Below are 25,440 nucleotides of genomic sequence, written 5' to 3'. Positions count from 1 at the left end.
GGTGGCAGAAGGTGGTGGGGGCATGAAGTGATGGTGGAAGAAGGTAATGGTGGCACCGTGGCAGGAGGTGGGTGAGGTAATGCTGGCAGGAGGTGGTGGGGCAGGAGGTGATGGTGGCAAGAGCCGATTGTGGCAGGAGGTGGGGGTGGTGGGTGCAGAAGGTGGTGGTGGCGAGAGCAGGAGGTGATGGCGGCAAGAGCTGGCAGGAGGTGATGGTGGCAGGGGGTGGTGGGGACAGGAGGTGATGGTGGCAGGAGGTGGGGGTGGTGTTTTAACATACAATTATAAAAAATAAAAAAAATAAGAAAAGTCATTTTCGGTTTCTGACTTTTTTTATTTCCGTTTCGTTTCTGAAATTTCCATTTCGGTGCACCTCTAGTTATAACCCTCCCTAACTCTATCCAAAATGAAAAAAAAATGTTTTGCATATAGGATAAAAGCCTTGGAAAATACAGACTACAGGTCACGACATGTGACTGTGCCCGGCTCACAACCGGTTCAAACACAGGTCCGGGCGGCCGCAGTCTACTATCCAAAAGGGTTCTGTGTGTCTTTGGGTCGGTTCAGGTCCGAATTCAGGCACAAATTTGGACTTGAATTGCACCTGAAGCAGTGAACAGCAAAGCACTGGACCCCATGCTGGAAACCGTGGACGCACATACAGTGGATATAAAAAGTCCACACACTCCTGTTACAATGTCAGGTTTCTGTGATGTAAAAAAATGAGACCAAGGTAAATCATTTCAGAACTTTTCCCACCTTTAATGTGACCTATAAACTACTATACAACTCAGTTGAACAACAAACTGAAATCTTTAGGTGGAGGGATGTAAAAATAAATAATATTGTTACATAAGGCCCCTTTCACATTGGGACGTTTTTCATGCGGTACAGCGCTAAAAATAGCGCTGCTATACCGCATGAAAAATCATGCCCTGTACTCTTCAATGTGAAAGCCCGAAGGCTTTCACATTGAAGCGATGCGCTAGCAGGAACGCTCCAAAAGTCCTGCTAGCCGCATCTTTACCGCGGTATAGGAGCGGTGTGTTCACCGCTCCGATACCGCGCCTTCCCATTGAAATCAACGGGAAAGCGCGGTAATACCGCTGTAATACCGCCGCAACCCTTTTTCGGCCGCTAGCGGGGGTTAAAACCTCACCGCTAGCGGCCGAATATCGCGGTAAACACGATGGTATAGCCGCGCTACAAATAGCGCGGCTATACCGTCACCGCGGCTGACGCTTCAGTGTGAAGCCAGCCTAAGTGTGCACACCCATAAACAAATACTTTGTTAAAGCACTTTTGATTTTATTACAGCACTCAGTCTTTTTGGGTATGAGTCTATCAGCATGGCACATCTTGCCTTGCCAATATTTGCCAACTTTTCTTTGCAAAAACACTCCAAATCTGTCAGATTGCGAGGACATCTCCTGTGCACAGCCCTCTTCAGATCATCCTAGAGATTTCCTAACGGATTCAGGTCTGGGGCATTGAAAAATTTGAATCTATTTCTAGTGAAGCCATTCCATTTGTTGATTTGGATGTATGCTTTGGGTTGTTGTCATGCTAAAAGATGAAGTTCCTCTTCATGTTCAGCTTTCTAGAAGAAGCCTGAAGGTTTTGTGCCAATATTACTGGTATTTCGAACTGTTCATAATTCCCTCTACGTTGATTAAGGCCCCTGTTCAAGCGGAAGAAAAACAACCCCAAAGCATGATGCTGCCACCACCATGCTTCACAGTGGGTATGGTGTTATTTTGTTGATGTGCAGTGTTGTTTTTGCTCCAAACATATATTTTGGAATTATAGCCCAAAAAGTTCAACCTTGGTTACATCAACCAAAACACATCAGATGTGTTTTTCCAAAATTTAGCTGGGCTGGAATGTTTTCCTTAGTAAGAAAAGGCTTCCATCTTGCCACTCTACCCCATAGCCTAGACATATGAAGAATACAGGAGATTGTTGTCACATGTATCACACAGCCAGTAATTTCCAGATATTCCTGCAGCTCTTTTAATGTTGCTGTAGGCCTCTTGGCAGCCTCCCTGAGAAGTTTTCTTCTTGCTTTTTTTTGAAGGGATGTCCAATTCTTGGTAATGTCCCTGTTGTGCCAGATTTTCTCCACTTGATAACTGTCTTTACTGCGTTCCATGGTATATCTAATGCCTTGGAAATAATTTTATACCATTCTCCTGACTGATACCTTTTAACAATGAGATCCCTCTGATGCTTTGGAAGCTCTCTGCGGACCATAGCTTTTGCTGTAATGCCCTGTACACACGATCCGAATATCGTACGACAGATCGTACGATTTTTTTCGCTTAATAGTTGCAAGTAGAAATTGAATAGGTTATTAAAGTCACGAAAATTCTCGTACGACAGAAAAAATAAATCGGAAGTGATGTCATGTGTTGTAATGTATTTGTATTGTATTTTCGGACGACAACTGTACTGACTAAACGAAAATCGTACGATCTGGCATCGTACGAGGAAAATTTTCGTGCTTGTCCGATCGAATAATATCGGATGAACTGTGATCGACTCTCGAAAGTAGTGTACACACGATCCGAAAATCAAACGATTCTTCCTCGGACGATCGTTATCGTCCGATATTCAGATTGTGTGTGCGGGCCATAAGATGCGACTAAGAAAATGTCAGGAAAGACCTACTAGAGCAGCTGAACTTTATTTGGGGTTAATCAGAGGGACTTTAAATAATGACAGGTGTGTACTGACTCCTATTTAACATGAGATTGAATGTGATTGCTTAATTCTGAACACAGCTACATCCCCAGTTATAAGAGGGTGTGCACACTTATGCAACCAAATTATTTTATTTTTACCTCCCTCCACCTAAAATATTTCAGTTTGTTGTTCAAATGAGTTGTACAGTTTATAGGTCACATTAAAGGTGGAAAAAGTTCTGAAATCTTTGTCTCATTCTTTTACATCACAGAAACCTGACATATTACAGGGGGTCACCAAATTACGAATGCCCGACTTCCAAACAACTACTTACGAATGGGACATATCTGCCGTTCTGCGCGGCCATTTTCAATGGAACATCGGAAAACAACGTATCTCCCGTTCTGCACATGCGCGGCCATTCGACGGAACATCGGAAAATGACGTAATTGCCGTTCTGCGCATTCAGTTCCGACTTACGAACATTTTCGACTTAAGAACAAACCTAAAGTCCCTAACCCATTCGTAAGTCGGGGACAGCCTGTAATAGGGGTGTGTAGTCTTTTTATATCCACTGTATGTGAACCCGACCTAATGCCACGTACACAGACAGAATTTTGGCTCAAACTTGTGTTGCATACACATGGTCACACAAAATTCCGACCGCGGTGACATACAACACTACGACGAGCCGAGAAAAATTAAGCGCAATCAAGTTGAGCATGCGTGGTTTTTTTTGCACGTCGGAATTGCATACAGACGATCAGAATTTCCTACAAGAATTTTTCTTATCGGAAAAATTGAGAACCAGCTCTCAAATTTTTGCTGTTGGAAATTCGGACAGGAAAAAGTCTAATGGAACCTCCACGCGGTCAGAATTTCTGACCAAAAGCTCACATCAAACTTTTCTTGTCAGAAATTCTGACCGTGTATACGCGGCATAAGACGTTGAACATCTTTATCATGTACCTGAAATTTATGTAGCTGACTTAAATGGAACGCTCACACAAGAAAAATCATCTATATCCCTTGTCCCAGCATGTGGCCTGCTAACCCCGAATTGCTGGAAACCAGGTAAACACAACTAGAAAGGTCCATGATTCACATAAAATGTAAACAAAGGTTTCCTTTGTGCAGCTTGCTGATCTTTGCATGCACAGTGGTTCCTGAACTTTTGGCATACTTTTGGTATAGTGTGGCCACTGATGTAAATAAGCCCTAATGCAATGACAACCGTATGGGAGCCACAGCTATCTGTGACTATTTGCACAAGCCAGTGATTACCTGTGGTTAAGAACAGATGATCCTAGCTGGGCACAGTTTGTCTGTGTCCACCCATGATCACAAGGCAATTGCTGGCTATGTGAACTGATAGCTGTGCCCGCCATTAACTTATCAATGCATTGTATGAGCTGAGCGGCCACATCTTTTTACATGTCTTTACAGATGCAGGAATCCACAGATTGCCGCCACTGGAAATCACAGGGTATGCGAATCACCTGTGTGAATGGACCCTTATGGTATGAACAGGCCACATACACCAATCAACCATAACTTTCATGCTGCCCACCTAATATTGAGTAGGTGCTCCTTTTGCCACCAAAACAGCCCTGCCCTGTTGAGACATAACTGCCACTGGATCTCAGAAGGTATGCTGTGGTATCTGGCACCAAGCCGTCAGTAGACGATCCTTTAAAGTGGAACTTTAATTTATTAAGTTCCAATAGATCACTTTAGGCTGTCCCCTATTGCAGGTATAGCTATGTAAAACAATAAAAATGAATGCCTATACTGTTTAAAACGCAGTAATACACTGCCTCGCCCTGCACATGCTCAGTTGCTCTCCATTTTTAGACACTGTGCCAAACTTGTAGAAGCCGATCTGCTGACAACCTGAGGATTTTACTGCTGCTCAGGGGCTCTGGGCTCGAGTAAAATGGCAGCCTCCAGCAAGAAGAAACAGGAGCAATGTTGGGGGGCAATTTACAGCACACACTAATTTCAGTAGCGTAATTAATAATTTGGAATGTACTGCATGTTTCTTGCTAAAGAACATCATTGATGGCCGGCTATGGCGCGTCACGCTTCACGGAAATAGCCGAAATAGGATTTGGCTCTTCACGGCGCCTGCACAGTCAGCTCCTAGTCTGTGCGCAGGCGCCGCAAAGAGCCGAGTCCTACTCGGGAAGCGTGACGCGCCATAGCGTGGGGAGTCTGAAACTTATCTCCGGGATTAAACAGTGAGTACGGCGCAAAAAATAAAAATAAAGGCATACTGTAGCTCACGCTACTATGCTGGATTTCATGGTAGAAACTTGCATTTTAGGGTCCTTTCACACTAGCGGACCGTTCGTCCGTTCACGGACTTGTATTGAATCCCTATGGAATCGCGTCCGTTAGCGGATGGAGCATCCGCTAACGTTCGCGTCCGTCGGGATCCGCTTTTGCGAACGGAAGAAACCATATTTTTCTTCCGTCCGGCGGAACGGATCAGATGCAGACGGACAGACGGTCCGTCTGCATCCGATCCCCCATAGGGGAGAGCGAAGCAGAGACAGGGCGGTCTCTGCACTGTGTGCGGGGACCGCCCTATCCGCCGACAGCTCAGCAGGGATGACGGATGATCCCCGCTGAGCTTTGGCGGACACACGGAGCGGACACAGAAACGGTCCGCTCCGTGTGAAAGGACCCTTAGGGTGAACCACCGCTTTCATTGAACAAGCTGAGGTTAGAAGCTGATTGGCTACTGTGCACAGCTGCACTAGATTCTGAGTGCACCTGTTTTAGTAAATCTCCTCCACTGTGTTCCTCAAACCATTCTTGAACCCTTATTGCAGGGTGCATTATTGTGCTGAAAGAGGCCACTACCATCAGGGAATACAGTTTTCCTGGTACTTGGTCACCAACAATGTTTAGGTAGGTGGTACGTGCCAAGTAACATACGTGTGAATGGCAGGACGAACGTTTCCCAGCAGAACATTACCGTAAAGATTACAATGCCCCCATTGACTTGCTTTCCTCCCATACTACATCCTCCATCTCTTCCCTAGGTAAGTGAGGCACACACTCCCAGCTATCCACATGATGTAAAAGTAAACATGACTGATCACACCAGGCCACCTTCTTCCATTGCTCTGTGGTCCAGTTCAGATTCTCATGTGTCCATTGTAGGTACTTTTGGCTGTGGACACCATGGGCACTCTGACCTGCAGCTACAAAGCTCCATACATAACAAACTGAGATGCCCATTTTTTTCTGCTTTCAACACCAACTTCAGGGACAACATGTTTACTTGCTGCCTGGCACTGATAGGTGGCAGGCTGAATATACCAAGTTGATCAATCAACTCCCTTTTATGGCATGTTCATTTTTCTTGAACAAGAACGGGGGTGCACATACCCACACACCAAAGCCATGGGGGGCCAATGACCTCACGTTTACTAGGATTTTAATGGACGGCAGGATTATTGCATGTAGTGTTTAATACTATTAGGATGTAGACCAGAGGTCTCCAAACTTTCGAAACAGGGGGTTAGTTTACTGCCCTTCAGAATTTAGGTGGGCCGAACTCTGGCCATTGGGAGTAGAAAAATTCCCAATGTCAGCAGGAAAAAATAACATCCCATCTTTGATGTCAGTGGGAGGAAAAATGTCCCATCATTGTTGTCATTGGGACCAATTGTTGAGATCATTAAGAGGAATTGTGCCCCTTCACTGGTCTCAGTGCCCCAAGGGCCAGATAAAAGCAAGTAATATGCTGAAGTCTGGAGACCACTGATGTAGACCACACAATCTTCCTATTTTCAAGTTTTTATCCACCAAACCCACTTAAAGGGGGGGGGGGGTTCACCCTAAAAAAAATTGGCGTCCTTTTTTCCCACAAATAGAGCTTTCTTTTGGTGGTATTTGATCACCTCTGCTGTTTTTATTTTTTGCGCTATAAACAAAAATAGAGCGACAATTTTGAAAAATATTCAATATTTTTTACTTTTTGCTATAATAAATACCCCCCAAAAATATAAAAAACATTTTTTTCCTCAGTTTAGGCCGATACGTATTCTTCTACCTATTTTTGGTTAAACAAAAAAAAAAATCGCAATAAGCGTTTATCGATTGGTTTGTGCAAAATGTATAGCGTTTACAAAATAGGGGATAGTTTTATGGCATTTTTATTAATAATTTTTGTTTTACTACTAATGGCAGCGATCTTTTCCGTGACTGCGACATTATGGCGGACATATCGGACACTTTTTTGGGACCATTGTCATTTTCACAGAGAAAAAAGTGCTGTTTGTTTTTTATTTTCTAAATTGGTTCCTTTAAGCTAGTGCATTGTTGGTTCACTTACCTTTTCCTTCCATTTCCCTTTTACATGTTTTTTTCTTGGTCTGAGTTTCTCACTTCCTGTTTCTCCTCAGTAAGCTTTCCACCATCATCCGAGCCGTGTTTAGTCAGCCAGAACAGCTTAAGCAGGCCATACACGGTTGAATTTCGAACAAATTTTCTTTTCAAAATCAGAAAGTTTTTTGTTTTTTTGGTGATCCGATGATGCCACCATTGATTTTCGAAATTCACCGACCAAACCTTGCCGGGAATAATTATTTTCTCTCCGGGAATATTCTTTTCTTGCACATGCACATTTTTTTCCTATTACATTTCTCGCGCGATTCTCCCATCATTGATATGAAAATCGTTAGTTTTTCGAAAAATTTACAACATGTCGGATTCCTCAAATTTGATTGCCGCATTAAAATCGGCTGTTGCTGCAGCCCACTAAAGGTGCGAAATTCGTACGAAAATTCTTTCGAAATTTGAACCGAGTATGGCCGCCTTAACTGAGGAGGAACAGAAAGTGAGAAATTCAGACAAAGAAAAAAAACATTTAGAATGGAAATTGAAGGAAAAGGTAAGTGAACCAACAATGCACTAGCTTAAAGGGGCGTTCCAGTCAGTTTTTACGTTTATTAAAAGTCAGCAGCTACAAAAAGTGTAGCTGCTGGCTTTTAATAAACAGACACTCACCTGCTCCACGTTCCAGCGACGCGCCGGCCGGAGCTCCGCTCCTCACCCCCCCTCTCCGGCCGGCGTCTTCATTCCAAGTGTGGGCACCCGGCCGTGACAGCTTTCGGCTTCACGGCCGGGCACCCACTGCGCATGCGCGAGCGTCACTGCGTATGCGCGAGCGGCGCCGCGCCATGCAATTGGACAGGCGATCGCCTGGGACCCGTCACATGTCCCAGACGATCGCCTACAGGGAGGGGCTGCAGAAAGGCGATTAGGCTTATTCGCCTTAGCAGCCCCTCGGCGGAAGGAGGAAGTGGGACAGGAAGTCCCCTTCTCCTGAAGCCCCCACTCCCCCCCCCCCCAAAAAAAATTACATGCCAAATGTGGCAAGGAGTGGATTAAGCGGAAGTTCCACTCTTGGGTGGAACTCCGCTTTAAAGGAACCCATTTAGAAAATAAAAAACGAACCTTTACAACCCCGGCTGGATTCACACCTATGCAAATGGCATTTCCCCATTTCCAATTGGCATAGCAGGAGATTGTGACCGTTTCTCTATGGAGCCGATTCACACATCTCCGGTGCGATTTACACAGTAGCCATGTGCGTTTTTTGGTCTATTTCAGGTCCAAATTCAGCCCATAAAAATCTGGCAGAAATCGGACCTGAAACGGTGAATGGAGATGCACCGGACCTCTGCTGTGACCCGGAGTGTTAGGGCTCGTACACACGGCCGAGGAACTCGACGTGCCAAACACATCGAGTTCCTCGGCCAGTTCAGCCCTGAAGCCGCCGAGGAGCTCGGCGGGCCGAGAGCTCCCATAGAACAACGAGAAAATAGAGAACATGTTCTCTATTTTCTCGACGAGTTCCTCGGCGGCTCCATCGGGCCGAAAGTGTACACACGACAGAGTTTCTCGGCAGAATCCGGCTCTGACCGAGTTTCTCGCCGAATTCTGCCAAGAAACTCTGTCGTGTGTACGAGGCCTTATAGTATGAACCCAACCTAAAGGACCAGGAGCCTCTTTTTTTGTAGATCATTTTTTACAAAACAAAGCCTATTGGGTAAACCCAAGGAGCTTCTTTTTGGGTGACAAACACGCACAAAGAAGCAGCCCTAAACAAAATGCAAAATCATGTGAAAAATTGCGATGTCAAAACCATGCAGCAGGAACGCTCGTTCCCGCTACGTGATAATGTGTGGCCTTACATACTTGTTTTCTATATGCCCTTAAAGCGGATGTGCCACTAAAACAATATATTAAAAGCCAGCAGCTACAAATACTGCAGCTGCTGACTTTTAATATAAGGACACTTACCTGTCCTGGAGTCCAGCGGTGATCGCAGCAGATGACGAGCCGATCGCTCGTCACCCTGCTGCTCCCCCCTCCATCCACGGTGAGGGAACCAGGAAGTGAAGCGCTCCGGCTTCACTGCCCGGTTCCCTACGGCGCATGCGCGAGTCGCGCTGCGCCTGCCGATTGGCTCCCGCTGTGTGCTGGGAGCCGAGTGTTCCCAGCATACAACGGGGGACGGACGGGAAACGAGGAAAAAACCCGTCTTTTGCCCGTATCGTAGGGCCGGAAGTGGGTGCAGATACCTGTCTGTAGACAGGTATCTGCACCCCCCTCCCCCCTGAAAGGTGTCAAATGTGACACCGGAGGGGGGGAGGGTGCCGATCAGCGGGACTCCACTTTAGAGTGGAGATCCGCTTTAAAGCACAAGTTCACCTGTAAGGTGAATTTACACTGGACCCTCTCCCCAGCCCCCCAGGTCCCATAGTACCTGAGCCCCGCGATCGCCCGCTCTGAGACATCGGGTCGCCGCTTTAGGCCTCATTCACACCTATGCATTTTTAGTGCCTTTTTCAGACTTTCTCTACAGTCCATTTAACATGGTTTTCCTATCAAACACGTTCTGTAGTGCGAATCTGCAGAATGCACTAAAAATACATAGGTGTGAATCAGGTCCATGAATTTAAAAATCAATGCGGATTTCTCTCATCTCCAGCGCTGACAAGATGGGCTAGGCAGGTTCTGAATGGTCGGCGTGTCCATGTGACGGCATCAACCAATTAGAATTTACCTTTACGAGGTACATTCAGGTTAAGCCGCAGGAATTTCAAATTCCAGAGCGGTAAAGTGGCGGCTGAATAATGTCCCATGTTTGATGTTAGTGGGAGGAAAAATGTCCCATCATTGGTGTCATTGGGACCAATTGTTGAAATCATTAGGAGATGGGCCCCATTATTGGAGTCATAGGGGAGGAATTGTGCCCCTTCACTAGTCTCGTGGGGGGACTATGCCCCAGTGCCCCAAGGACCGGTTAAACGCAATCAATAGGCCACAGTCTGGAGACCACACAATCTTCCTATTTTCACGTTTTTATCCACCTTAAAAGGTCAATGCGTCTTTAGATGTTTTCTATAAAAATATGCAGTGGGTGATTGTAAGGACTTATGTATAGTGACACCTGGGGGGGTCCAGTGTAAGCTCACATCACAGATTTTCTGGAAAGGTGAACTTACCCTTTAAATTGAGCAAGGGCTGATCTATGTAGATCAGGGGTCCCAAACCGACGGTCCCCCCCAGCTGTAGATGAACTACAAGTCCCATCATGCCTCTGTCTATGGGAGTAATTCTTGTAACTGTCAGCCTTGCAATGCATCATGGGACTTGTAGTTTTGCAACAGCTGGAGGGCAACCAGTTTGAAGCCCCTGATGTAGATCAATGGAGGAAGAGTGAATGAGCCCCATCACTGCTCACACACACTCAGCTGGGAACTGAGATTTTTCAAACACTGGAGGCAACCAATCAGCTTTTACCTTTTATTTTTAAAGCATAACTGAACAAGCTAAAGCTAGACGCTGATTGGTTTACACCCGATTTCATCCTTATTAGAGAAGGATTGTGATTTGAGACATACGAGCCATCCATGTCCTGAGATCCCTTACCTTGACAAAGGTAATCGGGGTGGTGGTGCCCTCGATATCTAGGAGTACAGTGCTGACACAGGCCGGCACGGTAAGTGAGCCCATGCTTCTCCAGCAGTGTGTGCGGCGGAGAGGCGGAAGCTGCAGTGTGAGGAAGAGGCGGGAGCACTCCCTATCAATGTGCTTGCACTGCTAACATGGACGAAGCTGCTCCCAGGCCGCCTAATTCCCGCTGTGTGTATGTGTAAGCGGCGCTCACTGCTGTATATTTTACACACCGTACATAAAGAACTACCCTCCCAAATCAGGCCTTCTGCACACGGCCTCAGCACCTCTCCTCAATTTCCACGCTCCCCCTTTGTCTCCCCTGCGCAGCCCCCGCCCAACCTTCTCCACTTCCGGTCGTGCCTCCTCCCATCGCTCCGTTTGCAGCCAATAGACGGCGAGCGCTCTCACGTGACGTGTCGAGAATGGCGGGTCGCTATTGGCTCCCGCTTCTCATATATAAGCTAAGGGCGGGCTGCGGGAGGATCTTTTCCGTTGTTGTCTGTGGCGGGGACGGGTCAGGTCTCTTCCTTGTAGGTTTCGTGGATAACCGTTGGTGAAATCATGAGTGGGTACAGTAACGCGGACGAATACTCCGAAGGAGCTAAGATCAACGCCAGCAAAAACCAGCAAGATGATGGGTAAGTGTGGGGAGCGTCGCTCTTGGCCTTGTAGTGGAAGGTGGTGGGAGCGGAGGGAACATAGGGGTAGGGGTTTTTATTGCCTCTAGGGGGCGACTATACTGCCGCTGCGTTGTTAAACAGCGCCGGTGCAATTTGCGTTCGTTCCGAATCGCATGTCGTCAGCAGTAGCCAATAAGAAGCGAACGGGCGGAGCTATCTCACGCTTGCTTCCGATTGGCTTTCTGGATGACGTCAGCGCGTCTGCCTTCCCTTGTAAGTATACCGCCGTGATACGCTGACGCTTGCACTGTAATAGCGCTTCTAAATATAACCGCTTCGTTTATAATGACTGCCTATGGCATAGACGGGGACAGGCTCTATAGCAGCTGCTCATGGCAACCAATCGGCGTCTAGCTTTAATTGTAAAAGCTGATTGGCTACCGTGCACTTCTGGTCCAGCAGCTCAATAACCCCATACTTTTACTTTAAGATGATTAGGTTTATAGTGTCTGTGTTGTTTAGCGGAAATCTTAAAGGCCTAGGGGTTAATTTACTAGAACTGGAGAGTTCACAATCCGGTGCAGCTCACTAGATAGAAGCCAATCGGCTCCCAGTGTTTTTCTTTTCCAGCAAAGCAACTCTGAAAGTAAAGTTAAAAGCTGGCTACCATGCAGAGCTGCACCAGATTTTGTCCCCTCCAGTTATTGTAAATCTACCCCCCCCCCCCCCCATAGTGCACTTTTTTTTTTATCGCGCCTGTAGAGTATTGCACTTGCGATCAGTGTATAACAAGGGCAATTTACAGGCTCTACCTCTTGCTACAGGTCCATGTATACGTTCAGGTGTGATTCTGGAGGAAGTAAACACTGGTTGAATGTGTTGCATTGATATCTGCCTTTGTGGTAGGTGGTATTGTAGTATTTTCATTCACAAGTGAATGGATGCTGCAGCTGTGTGGGCTCCACCCATCTACAAAAAAAATGTGGGGGAGGGGGATTGTGGGAATGTGACTTGGCTCTCTGTTACAGCCTACATATGGATGTAACATGAATGTTGTTGCAAAGGTGATCTAAGCCTTTGATCTCCCCCATTATTATTTTTTATTTTTTACTGTGACCTCTGACCCAGAGAAAGAAAGGAGGAGCATCATCTCCCCAAAAGATGTTTTCCTTATTTATGCTTATCTAGCATTTAATCTATTGTACAGTAAGGGTGCCTCCCATTGGAACATGTAGTCAACTGGTGCTAGTACTGCTCTGATTTCAAAATTACACGGCTAAAGCCTCCATAATTCTTAAACTGATTGTATAGGAATAGTTTAGTATTTATAATAAAAAAAAAAACTTGCCTGCTCTGTGCAGCGGTTTTGCACGAAATATGTAAAGTCTAACAAAAGATGGAGTTCAGCTTTAACACTGTACATTTTTCATCCATTTTATGTATATTTTAACATGCGTTGACTTGTGCTGATTTGTGTTTTAACGCACTTGTAAAATTCAGGTCAACACATACACAATGATGTATTTGTGTCCTGTTCACACTACAACACTGCGTTGACCTGCATTGTTAAAATACGTACATGTTGCTGCATGGACGAATTCTGCATCATCTTGTGGTGATTTTTGCAGTCAGACACCATGCTAGAGTAAACTTCAACTGTGCTTTCCTATGGCATTCTGTTTAGCATGTCTGCGCACTTGAGTACATTTTTCCTCGTTTAGTGTATGTTATGCATTCCTTGTTTATACTTCTGTCTTTTCTCAGTTTAGATAAAAAAAAATGCATACATGTTGGATTTTAACCCAACGCAGGTCAATGTGGTGTTGTAGTGTGAACAGGACACAACAAAAAAATGTTGTTGGCCTGCATTTTACAAGTGCATGAAAATGCAGATCAGTACAAGTCTGAGTTAAAATGCGCAAAAAAATCTCTTCCATTGCATTCTACTGCAAGCCTGTGTGAATTCAGCCTTCGTATTGCACAAGCCCTGTTGAAAATCAACAAACACACAAAGTAGGCGTTTAAGATAAAGCACTGATCAGAATTATGCAATTCCCTATATTTATATACAAGCGCAGCCGATGAACTTGTTTTCTAATTCATTTTTTTTTCTCTCCTTCCAAAGGAAAATGTTTATTGGAGGGCTCAGCTGGGACACGAGCAAAAAAGATCTTACGGAATACCTCACAAGATTCGGAGAAGTGCTTGACTGCACAATTAAAACAGATCCGGTCACTGGACGATCAAGGGGTTTTGGATTTGTTCTCTTTAAAGAGGCTATAAGTGTAGACAAGGTAAGTGTTGCCATACAAAGTGAAATGTTTAAAGCGGATGTCCGCCAATATAGGTCAGCACCTACAAAAAGTGTAGCTGCTGAGTTTTATTCATCTGACACTCGTCTGTCCCAGGTTCCAGCAATGCGGTGTTCGAAGCCCTGCTCGTCTCCCCCTCTCTGCGGTGCCGGCATTGTGTGTGTCATGGTTGGCCGGGCAATCAGGGACATGTCCCAGATTGCCAAGGGGGAGAGGTGAACATCTTGTGTGCCCCCCTTAAAATTGCATGCTAAAGCAGACTTTCTAATTTTGTGTGTGGAACTCTGTTTTAAGTATGACACTAGTAGACTGCCAATTTCATTGATGGCAGTGCTTTAAATGATAAGTTCATCTTCCTAAAATAAATGCACATTTTTTGCAAGTAAATGTGCATTTATTTGTCTTGTATTAGGAGCCTATAAAACATGCCATGCAGGTCTCCTGCACCCTCAGTGTATCTGCTTGCCCATGCATCTTGTGCGGGTAAGCTTATAATCGCTAACAAAGAACCAATGAACTACTACAGCGCTGTGGTAGTTCATTGAGAACTACAAGCTGTCAGCTGGCCCTTAGGATGTTGGGGCTTGTAGTTCATCCACACTTGTATGCATAAATGTGGTCAGAGCGCTGCAAGGCCACTCCATATTTTTTTTTTTTAACCATGACATGTAGTACAGGGAACTTCTCCCCACATAGTGGCTTCAGCACTTGGTACATGTTCCCAAAGGTGAACTTGTCCTTTAATTTGAAAGTGGTATATGGTCAGAGCTTCACTCTAAGGTCACCTCCAAAATAGAATCCTTTTTACAATTTCTTAACTTATGACGTTTTCTGATTGGTGAGGGCTGGTAGCTTTGTCCCAAGTTGGATTTGCTGGGGGGGGGGGTTTGCATTGGAAATGTAGTTGCACTTTAAAGTGCATCCAAGCACCACAAACTCTATTAATTCATTTTTTAATATTCAAAGTCCCCCATCCATATCTATCTGCCCTTAGCTCATTCATGCAGGAGGGTGTGCTTGGTTGAGGAAACCATTCCTGGGATGTATGACATTTGCCTAGGCAAAAAACAGGTTACTGAAGAAATGTAACAGTTTAAAACCAGTATGAGGATTAAAAATCAATATTGATTGGGAGAGTGAAGTTCCACTTGATGCTGAAATGTAATTTTGTTTTATTAGTCTATGTAACAGTCTTGCCTGATTCCTTTACTTGGCCAATATAATAACAGGTTGATCTGCTTTTATTAAACTACAGGTACTTGAGCTGAAGGAACACAAACTTGATGGCAAACTTATTGATCCCAAAAGAGCAAAGGCATTGAAAGGCAAGGAGCCTCCCAAGAAAGTCTTTGTTGGTGGCCTAAGCCCTGATACTACCGAGGAACAGATCAAGGACTACTTTGGTGGTTTTGGTGAAGTAAGTAAACACCATTGCTCCAGAAGGCACACTTTTTGTACAGCAGTTCTTATTGCTGGTAAATTTTAGTTGGGGGAGGCACGTGAAAATTACTTGTGAGATTATGACTCGCATGTTGTAGAAGGCTTCGTATAATGCACCATATGTAAACATGTTTGAGCTTGACAAAGTAAAACCCTGGCAAACTTGTAAAGTATCAAACTAGCCATAAATATTTTGGGGGTATTGGCTTCATACTTAAAGCGGGAGTTCACCCATAAATGCTGTTTTTGCTCTTTTACCCTTAGATGTATGCTCATTTAGTCTAGGGGAATCGGCTAGTTTTAAAATCCGAGCATTACTTACCGTTGTAGAGGGCGATCTTCTCCGCCACTTCCGGGTATGGGTCTTAGGGAGTGGGCGTTCCTTCTTGATTGACAGGCTTCCGACGGTCACATCCATCGCGTCACGAGTAGCCGAACGTCGGTGCGGCTCTATACTGCGCACCGACGTTCGGCTACTTTCGGAAAATCGTGACGCGATGGATGCGACTGTCGGAAGACTGTCAATCAAGAAGGAACGCCCAGTCCCACAGCCCATACCCGGAAGTGGCGGAGAAGATCGCCCTCTACAACGGTAAGTAATGCTCAGATTTTAAAACAACTAGCCGATTCCCCTAGACTAAATGAGCATACATCTAAGGGTAAACTGCATTTTACCGGCGAACCTCCGCTTTAAGAAACAATCGGTTTATGGGCTGTACTACAGTCCTATTTGTCTGCTTTCCTTATGTTAGGCCTGTGGGTGTACAGTATCTTACCGTAATTGGCAAAAGTTGGATGTGCATGTTGCAAACTACTACTTGGGCCCTGCAAAAGGTTTGGTATAAACTGCTGGAACTTTTTTTGTAGATTGAGAACATTGAACTTCCCATGGACACAAAGACCAATGAAAGGAGAGGGTTCTGTTTCATCACATACGCAGATGAGGATCCAGTAAAGAAGTTGTTGGAAAGCAGATATCACCAGATCGGCTCAGGAAAGGTAAGATGATGGACTAAGGCTCATTTTACAACGTTGGCTTTGAATATTCTTTATATTTATTGACTTTCTCTTTTCTCAGTGTGAAATCAAAGTTGCACAGCCTAAAGAAGTATACAGACAACAGCAACAGCAGCAACAACAAAAAGGAGGAAGAGGTGCATCGCCAGGACGAGGCGGTGGAAGGGGGAGAGGCAGAGGAGGTATATAAAATGCTTTTTAACCTATATTGAATTGTGATGTGTAAACAAGTGAAGCCTCATGTCAGCAAAACTATTGTCGACAGAATAGGGAAGGAATGGAGCCTCTTATCAGTTTATTTCTCAGCAGATTTTCTGAGATGTAACTATCTCAAATACTAGATGACAAAATATTGGTTGTAGAGTGTGGAAACCTTGCTAGACAACCACCTCTCCTTTGGTGAGCAGTGCTGGGATTTTTAATCTGCAGGTGTATTGCACAATCTTGAAGTAATGTAAAGGGCATCATGAAATTGCTCCAGTTCTGTGATTTGGCATGCACTGGGCTTGTGTTCATGCCATGAGCCAGGCCAAACTAAGTGATTGTGAAGGCTTTATTTTTATTTTTTTTACACAAATCGATGACCTACACAAGGCAAACTCATCGGGGATAGTCTGGTACCAGGCCTCGCTCCAACACAATTTAAACACTTCTCGGCATTAGGCCCTCAGTATAACTCTGACTTGAAACATGAGCATAGTAACAACAAATTATTGTACTTGAACAGTTTCATATAACATATTTCTAGCTCCACACAGCTATGACTTGCCACCTGCCATCAAATGCTAACATGGTGGTTGTTTAAAGATGTTTGCCATTAAAATGGGGAAAGAATCTCCCCAAAGGCCCCTTTCACACTGGGGCAGCGTTGGCAGTAAATCGCTGCTATTTAACGGCGCTTTACTGTCAACTTGGCTGCGCTATTCGGCCACTAGCTGGTCGGTTTTACCCCGCTATCGGTTGAGAGGGTTAAAAACCACAGCAAAGCGCATGCAGAGGTGCTTTGTCAGCGGTTTAGCTGCAGTACCCCATTGATTTCAATGGGCAGGAGCAGAAGCACCGCTCCAAAGATGCTGCTAGCAGGACTTTTTTTTTTTTTTAACCGTCCTAGTGCACCACTCTAGTGTGAAAGCCGGCGGCTTTTTCAGGGTGCTTTGCATGTGCTAATTTTAGCGTTGTAGCGACTGCAAAGTGACCCAGTGTGTAAGGGGCCACAGTTCTTTCTAGTCTATCCAAAACTTGAAACGATGCAATTTTAGCCAAAAATTCAGTGATAACAAAACTAAGCAACTTTTTTTTTTTTTTTATACTGTAATTGTGCTGTGATTTTAAATGTATGTATTCCCCTTAAAGGTCAAGGGCAGAACTGGAATCAAGGTTACAATAACTACTACGATCAAGGATATGGAGGCTATGGAAACAACTCTTACAATGACTCGTACAACAGTTATGGTGGATATGACTATTCAAACTATGGAAACTATGGTGGATACAATCAAGGGTACACAGACTACAGTGGTGAGTGGAAAACGTATTAACCACTTGAGCTCCAGAAGATTTTTTTTTTCTTTTATTCCTTTTTTTTTTTTTTTTTTACCCCTTCATGGCCAGGCCATCTTTTGCCTTTTTGGCAGTGCGCTTCTTTAACTGGCATCTATTGCGCAGCCACCCAAATGAAATTTACCACTTTTCCACACAAACAGCGATTTCTTTTGGTGGTATTTGATCACCACTGGGTTTTTTGTGATGTATATAAACGAAAGGCGGAAAATTTTGAAGAAAACAATTTCTTTCTCCCATAAAACATATCAGATAAAATTTCTTCATACATTTTGGCCAAAATGTATTCTGCTACATGTTTTTGATATACAAGTACCTGTAATAAATTAAATAAATATATAAAAAATCCCAATAAGTGTTTTTATTGATTGGTTTGCGTGAAAGTTAGTGCCTACAAACTGGTGTGTGTGCATATACTGGAATTTTTTTTAAATGCTACTAATGGCTGCAATACTACAGCAGGCAATCTGGCATTTATGCTGGGGGGAACCAACTGCCCCTGACATTTTACAGTAATTACTAATGACACTGGCTGGGAAGGGGTTGCATCTGGAGATGATGGCTGGATTGCTCCCTCTGTACAGAGCTTTGTATTTACCAACACAGTTCTGGGCTGAGAATGTACACAGTAGGTCCTGGCCATGAATTATTGGCTGGGACCTGCTGATAAGCTCTGGCTGTGTATAATCTCAGCAGGAGCCAGGCAGGGTGCACACATGTGCCCTAAACCTGGATGTAGGCAGCAACATATGGGTAAAGCTGCTTTGCCTACAGTAAATTGCAGGCAAGTGGTAAAGACAACCATAGTAGACATGTTCTAACACTTTTTTTGCATAATTTTTTTTTTTTGGCTCCCACCCCCAAATTGCTATTTCATTGCTTTGTATTGAACTGTCTAACGTAACCTTCAAGATGTTGCTGACCTAATTTTTATATTTTTAACTTGTTTTGCTGCAGGCCAGCAAAGCACATATGGCAAGGCATCTAGAGGAGGCGGAAGTCACCTAAATAACTATCAGCCTTATTAATGGCTTTTACAATCACATCAGGTATGTATAAAGCTGAATGGATATTTTAACCTTTAAGACTTAATAAAATAAATTTAATCTGTGTGGACTCCTTTTTATAAATGTTAAATTGTGAACAGCTTTTTTTGTAAAATTGTATTGCATAGTAATTTTTTTTTAGAGCTTTAACTTAAAGACGAACCTTGAGTATTTTTCCCTATTAAGTAAAAATTCTTTAAATTGGTGTAATCTGGTCTCTTTATGCCAGATGAATTAAGGAATAAATAAGCAAATTATTATTTAAAGTTATATACAAAGGTAAAGTACTGAAATGGGTACAACTTAAGGTAAAGAAGAATGTTGTCTTCTAACTCTGACATTATACCTTGTTTGTACCCGCCAGCGGGAACTTCATTGCAGGCCGTGTGTCACCCTGACCACGTCTATCTCTGGGGTCGCACGTTGTGGGCAGAGTGCAAGGCGTACACCAGAAACCGCTGTCCTGTGGTATGGTCTCTTCCAACTTCATGTACCAGCGTAAAGATTAAACTGGGAAAAACTACTTCAGACTTTGCTTCTTAACCTTCAAAGTCTTTTTGTTAACGTTCATTAATTGTTTTGCAGGCATTTTTTTTTAAAGTAAATGAATTGACAGCTTAATATTGGCTTTTCTTAAAGGGATGTATTGAGATTTTGTTTAATTTTTAGGATTAATGTTTACTTCCTTTCTTTATAGCTAATAGTGCAATCTGCAGAGGACTTATTTAACTGGAGGGTGAAATGTTTCTATGGTTATATGCACATAATTTAAATTTTTATTTTAGTTTTATTTTTGTTTACTTTTGTAGTCTTGAAACATTAGTTGGGGGTTAAAATGCCTAGCAAAGGATTGCATATGCTTTTTCTTAGAGGCTTTTTAAAATAGGCTATGCAATGCTAATCTTGCCAAGAAACTAATACATGTCTGTCTTATAGGTAGCTATGGCTAAGGATCGGCTACAGGAGGCTTTCATCCAGACTGGGAGTTTACAATTTTCTCTTATGAGGACTTTGTGTACAGGACACACTTGTGTCTTGATGTAAATAGCATCTGGTCCCCCCCACCCCTATTTTTTTTTTTCTCCATGATCTGTCAACTTCATCTGTGTATACAGTGATTTTATGTTTCCCCCTAATTTTATGTTTATAAAATGTAATTTTGTGACATTCACTGCAGTGTGTCCAGTGTGATTTATAATAAAATTTTTAAAAAAAAATTATGGTTGTGAAATCTAATTTCATTAGAATGCCAGCAGCTGCACATACAATGCAATTATCTCTTCAGCCAGTAAACCACCCTGTACACAGCAGCCTAGGTTCTGCAGCCAGAATCCTTCACTGTTGATCCTAATGGAATTGTTGCCGTTTGCAAATTCTGACACAATCGCCTTGCCGTGCAGTTAATGCTTGTCAGAAAATGCCCAAGTTGCTTAACAGCAGCAGAATTTACTTCACTCACATGTTCATTTTGAGAGCCGGTTCACACAGGCGACTTGGGATCCGACTTATAGTCACGTGGTTCAGAAAATAAAAGTGAATGGGAGCCGTCTTAATGTACACTACTGAAGTCGCTCCGACTTCAGAAAAGGTTCCTGTACTACTTCAACCTGACTTGTACCCATAGATTTCAATGGAAGTCGCCTCCAAGTCTGATCCACTGTCTTAACTGAAGCGACAATACAGGAAGAGAAAATTGTTTTCTCAGGCAAACCCCTCCCTCCTACAGAGCTGATTGTTTTTTGATTGGCCACTGGAAAGTCGCCTGTCCTGGAGGCGACTAAGTCTCCCCAAATTGCGCTCAAGTCACCTCGCAAAGAGATGTGTTGCCTGTGTGAACTGGCTCGAAGTCCACCTACAACATTGAAGGTTATATTGGCCTAGAAAAGCTCTCTACAACTGCCTAATCGTGCAAATGAATATAAACAAATCTCTCTCCTTTTTGAAGTGAAATTCCAGTGTTTTTGTGTGTGGGGGGGGGTTGCTCTTGAATGGTGTTTGGAATGAAAAGTGGGGGGTGAAGCTAAGGAACGCCAACATACAAGATAATCCTTAACTCCTGTAGAGCAGGGGAGTGTTGTATACAGATAACGTAACTTGATGTATTAACTTGGATGTAGGCCAATTTCTGAAACAATCACTGGCTGTGCAAGTGCTCAATGTTGCATTTCTGCAAGCTTGTACTTAAATTGTGCATTCAATTCTGTACACTGAGGAACACTGCAAAAAGCAAACCTCTCGAGTGGTAAATAACGGCTTAATCTCCTTGTGCTGCCAGTGCGCTGAACACTATACATCGTTAAGAAAATCTATTTTTGACCTGCATGGGTACAAGTAAACTACTTTGCCTTTTATAACCACTTCAATACAGGCACATTTAGCCCCCCATCCTGCCCAGGCCAGCTTTAAGCACTGTCCCTGTTGAATGACAATTGTGCAGTTATGCAACACTACCCATATGTTTGTTTTTTTTCTCACGGGCATCTTTATTTTGCAAACCTGAGAATCTGTCAAAATGTTGTAAATTTGCATTTAGGCCAAATGTATGCTACATTACTTTCTGTGAAAACTGCCAAAATGTGTAAGTTTAGTCCTGTAGGAAAGTTGGAGTCCACAGACTATGTATATATCCTGATCTACTTGATATTGGCTCCTTGAGGCATGACAATGCTTGGACAGTTCAAGGTATTGAGTAAGAGGCCCCCCCCCCTAAAGCTGCTAAACCAATAACTTAAATCGGCATGCTTGTTCTACATGCTGTTGGCCCTAAGGGGTTAATCCTCTAGTGCAGGGATATTGCAATTAGCGGACCTCCAGCTGTTTCAAAACTACAAGTCCCATCATGCCTCTGGATGTCATGCTTGTGGCTGTCAGTTTTGCTCTTCCTCATGGGAATTGTAGTTCTGCAACAGCTGGAGGTCCGCTAATTGCATATCCCTGCTCTAGTGTAAAAAAGGCTTGGTCCCCTTATACGACTTGTCCCACGATTTTGGACTGCAAAATCGTATGACAAGTCATTCTCCATTATTTTCAATGACTACCATTCATACTGGCACGACTTTAAGTTGTGCCTACTTCAAAGTAGTCCTTACACTACTTTGGTCCGATTTTTTGATGCCACTTACACAGGCATTCATTGAAATCGCCGCAAAATCACGCCACTTTGAAGTCATACAAGTGTGGAAGGGGTCTTATACTGTGTGGATAGGTCCTCCCCCTCCTGGAGGGTCTCTTTTGGCAAGGCCAGATAATAGTCAGTGGTCTCTATTGCTGGAGAGAACATTTCCTTGAGCTGAGCTTTTTAGGTTGCATGGTATTACATCACGTGTGTGTGTGTGTACAGAGCCTAAATCGCAGTCCAGTAATTAAAAAAAAAAAAAAACATTTAATTCATGGAGGATCCACCTCACAACAGCATGAGGACACGGGCTGTAGTGGAAATCTCCTCCTACCTCAACACAAACTGCAGAGTCTGTCCAGTGCTATCATGTGACCGTGGTATGCAGATCAGCCAAAAAGATAGTGGCAGTATTCTAATGTAAAAATATTTATAAGCTAGGGGAGGGGCAGATTAACCATTTTCATATTACTTGGTTTAGTAAATTTAAATTTTCCAGGCACCAGTGCAATACAGCAGCAAAAATGTAATCTTGTAAGTTTGCTCACTTACAAGGAAATAAAGGGTCTATAATAGGTGTTTTAAAAATTTTGACAGAATATCAACCGAAAAACACCCAGTACAAATGTTGATCGAGTTGCTATTCAGTGAGTAAAATAAGCATTTTGATACTCTACCTACCAAGAATAACACTTGCTACAGTATGTGGTGCACAGATTAGTCCTGTCAACTTACAAAGGTGCTCCTAATGACAACTCAAATGTCCACATAATATTTCTTGCATTCAAACCTCAGTATCATGGTTAAGACCAAAGAACTGTCAATGGACACAAGATTGTAGGGCTGGAATGTACAGCAAGAAACTTGGTGAGAAAACTGTTGGTGTGATTTTTTACAAAATAGCCATCAATCACCCTTGGTCTGGATCTCCATGCAAGATTTCACCTCACTGTGTAAGGATGATTGTGAGGAATCTTGGTCCAGAACTACATGGGAGGAGCTTGTGAATGATCTCAAGGCAGTTCGGATCACAATCACCAAACAAACCATTGGTAACACAATATGCTAAACCTAAAATAATGTGGTTGCAGAAGGCCCCTTTCACATTGGGGCAGGAGGTGCGGTGGCAAAATAGCGGCGCTATACCATCAGAATTGCCGTGGGATTTGGTCGCTAGCGGTGTGGTATTAACCCCTGGTAGCAGCCAAAAAAGGGTTAAAACCGCAGTTTCCCATTGTTTTAAATGGGAAGGCGTGGTATACACACCGCTCTAAAAGATGCTGCTTGCAGGAGATTTTTTTTTTCACTCCCGCCAGGGCATCGCCTCAGTGTGAAAGCTGGGCAGGAGTTTTTCAGGTGGTATTTAGGAACTATTTTTAGCACTAAACCACCTGAAAAACTCCTCAGTGTGAAAGGGGCCTAAGTGTGCACACCCTCTTATAACTGGGGATGTAGCTGTGTTCAGAATTAAGCAATCAATGTTAAGTAGGAGTCAGTACACAGTGCATCTGATTAACCCCAAGTAAAGTTCAGCTGTTGTAGTAGGTCTTTCCTGACATTTTCTCAGGTGCATTATACAGCAAAAGCCATGGTCCGCGGAGTGCTTCCAAAGCAATACAGGGATCTCAAAGGCCAGTAACTGAAGAAAGCTGCATGTGCCCCAATCTCACTGCGTTATGGCACCAAGGTCACTGCACCATTACACTTTTTTCCACACCTGCCTCTAGGGTCAAGCCTTTGACTAGGAATATTTTATTTCTGGCCAAAAGGCTGACCATTGTATCACACAATGGCACCTATTGTCCTCCCCACTTTTGTTTGCGTTTGTAACTTTTATTTTTCTTTGCTGAATGGTGTACACATTTTGTCACATTTGATGAGTGTGGTCTAGGTCCTCGGAGTGGGTAGACCTGGCCTTTTAGCTTAGTTTGCTTTTTCACATGGGGAGCCCCAACTAGTACTTGGGTTGGTCTGTTTAAACAGACCTGCCAGAGAATGGGGTCCATCTGGTTTCAGCCAGATGAACCATGTAAAATTACCCCAGTCCCCATCTGGAGCCTAACGCCCCAGGGCAAGGGTCCCTTCTCTTCGGAGGAGGACCATGTGTACACCCTGTGCACGTTTTGTGTTACACTTTTTTTGGTGTGCACCAGGAGTCCACACACCAAGGGCTTTTTTTTTTTTTTTTTAAACAATCAGTGATTTCATTGTTAAAAGGCATCAGTCAGGAGAAAGGTACAAAAGAATTTCCAAGGCATTAGCTATACCATGGAACACACTGAAGACAGTCATAATCAAGTGGAGAAAATATGGCACAACAGTGACAATATCAAAAACTGGACGTGCCTCCAAAATTGATGAAAATACAAGAAGAAAACTGGTCAGGGAGGCTGCCAAGAGGCTTACAGCAACATTAAAGGAGCTGCAGGTATCTGGCAAGTATTGGCTGTGTGGTACATGTGACAGGTGGTGTTCTCCCGCGCTGTTTCCGAGTTGAATCCCCGCTTCCCGCGCTCAGTTTGAACGCCTCCGCTGACATATACCAAGCGCAGTACATTCGTCCAGGCTCGGGTTCTCACGCATGAGCGAAGCCGAGCCTGGCCGAATGTACCCGAGTACTGCGCTCGGTATATGCCAGCAGAGGCGTTCAAACTGAGCGCGGGTATCGGCGTATATCTCGCACTCACAATTTTCCCCTTATTTTAAAGGGGGAAAAAAGTGCGCGGTATACGCCGATAAATACAGTATCTCCCGTATTCTTCATATGTCTGGGCTATGGGGTTACAAAGAAAAACAACCACGCATGGCTAAATTTTGCAAAGCACATTCTGGCCCAGATTCACAAAGGACTTACGACGACGTATCTCCACGTACGCCGTCGTATCTTTGCGACTGATTCATAGAATCAGATACGCCTCACTGTTGCCAAGATACGAGCGGCGCAAGTCTCCTACGCCGTCGTATCTTGGGGTGCATATTTACGATGGCCGCTAGGGGAACTTCCATATATTTCTGCGTTGAATATGCAAATGAGCTAGATACGCCGATTCACGAACGTACTTGCGCCCGGCGTATTAAAATACACTGTTTACATAAGGCTTACGACCGGCGTAACTTTACCCCTCATAAAGCAGGGGTCATGTTAAGGTATGAACTTCGGAACAGCGTCGTATTTTACGTCATTTGTGTAAGTCGTACGTGAATGTGGATGGGCGTAGGTTACGTTCACATCGACTAAGCATTGAGCCGGCATAATTTACGGAGAAAATTTTACGTGATACTGAGCATGCGCCGTTTGTTAGGCGCGTCATTTACGTGGGGTCACGATTCATTTCCATACAACACGACCCCTACCAGCCTACTTTGAATTACGCGGGCTTACGCCGGCCCATTTACGCTACGCCGGCGCAAGTGCTTTGTGAATACTGCACTTGCCTTTCTAAGTTGCGGAGGCGTAGCGTAAATAGGATACGCTACGCCCAACTAAAGATACGCCATTGTATCTGAATCTGGCCCTCTGTCTGTATTATTTAAAATAGGCATTTGATCCAAATTATAGACCCTTTATTTATTTGTAAGTGGGCAAACTTACAAAATCTGCAGGGGATCAAATTATTATTTTCCCCACTGTAGCTGGTGGGACATTTCATTTATCTTATACG

General features: G+C 43.9%; 2 protein-coding genes and 1 non-coding gene across 8 annotated transcripts in view; 2 read left to right on the top strand and 1 right to left on the bottom strand.

The window, feature by feature from the left end:
• ENOPH1 (enolase-phosphatase 1) overlaps positions 1–25,440 on the bottom strand; it is a 140,670-nt gene that overhangs the window by 77,227 nt on the left and 38,003 nt on the right. Inside the window, exon 1 of one of the 3 annotated variants that reach the window (XM_040325182.1) lies at positions 10,642–11,002. The exons of the other annotated variants lie outside the window; for them this stretch is intronic. Within the exon in view, the coding sequence (XP_040181116.1) occupies positions 10,642–10,725 (84 nt within the window). The 5' untranslated portion in view covers positions 10,726–11,002. Of the gene's footprint in view, positions 1–10,641; positions 11,003–25,440 lie in introns of those variants that run through there. 3 annotated transcript variants of the gene reach the window in all.
• Positions 11,146–19,834, top strand: HNRNPDL (heterogeneous nuclear ribonucleoprotein D like). 4 transcript variants are annotated; one of them, XR_005743696.1, is made up of 9 exons: positions 11,146–11,306; positions 13,414–13,582; positions 14,856–15,017; positions 15,908–16,039; positions 16,119–16,239; positions 17,411–17,575; positions 18,575–18,666; positions 19,028–19,131; positions 19,604–19,834. XR_005743696.1 is itself a non-coding variant. In XM_040325214.1 (8 exons), exons 1-7 carry the CDS (start codon positions 11,230–11,232, stop codon positions 18,643–18,645), a joined length of 897 nt encoding a protein of 298 aa, XP_040181148.1. In that variant the 5' UTR covers positions 11,146–11,229; the 3' UTR covers positions 18,646–18,666; positions 19,604–19,834. The 4 variants fall into 4 exon arrangements, 2 of the variants coding, with proteins under 2 accessions (XP_040181148.1, XP_040181135.1); XR_005743695.1 differs by having other exon boundaries at positions 19,600–19,834; XM_040325214.1 differs by lacking the exon at positions 19,028–19,131.
• Positions 12,876–12,997, top strand: LOC120925410. Its single transcript, XR_005746684.1, has one exon. It is a non-coding gene; the product is annotated as a small nucleolar RNA SNORA15 (small nucleolar RNA).

The sequence above is a fragment of the Rana temporaria genome, chromosome 1, assembly GCF_905171775.1.
Source record: "Rana temporaria chromosome 1, aRanTem1.1, whole genome shotgun sequence".
In the NCBI taxonomy this organism is placed as follows: domain Eukaryota; kingdom Metazoa; phylum Chordata; class Amphibia; order Anura; family Ranidae; genus Rana; species Rana temporaria.
The sequence above is the reverse complement of the archived record's forward strand: the minus strand, read 5'-3'. Positions and strand labels throughout refer to the sequence as shown.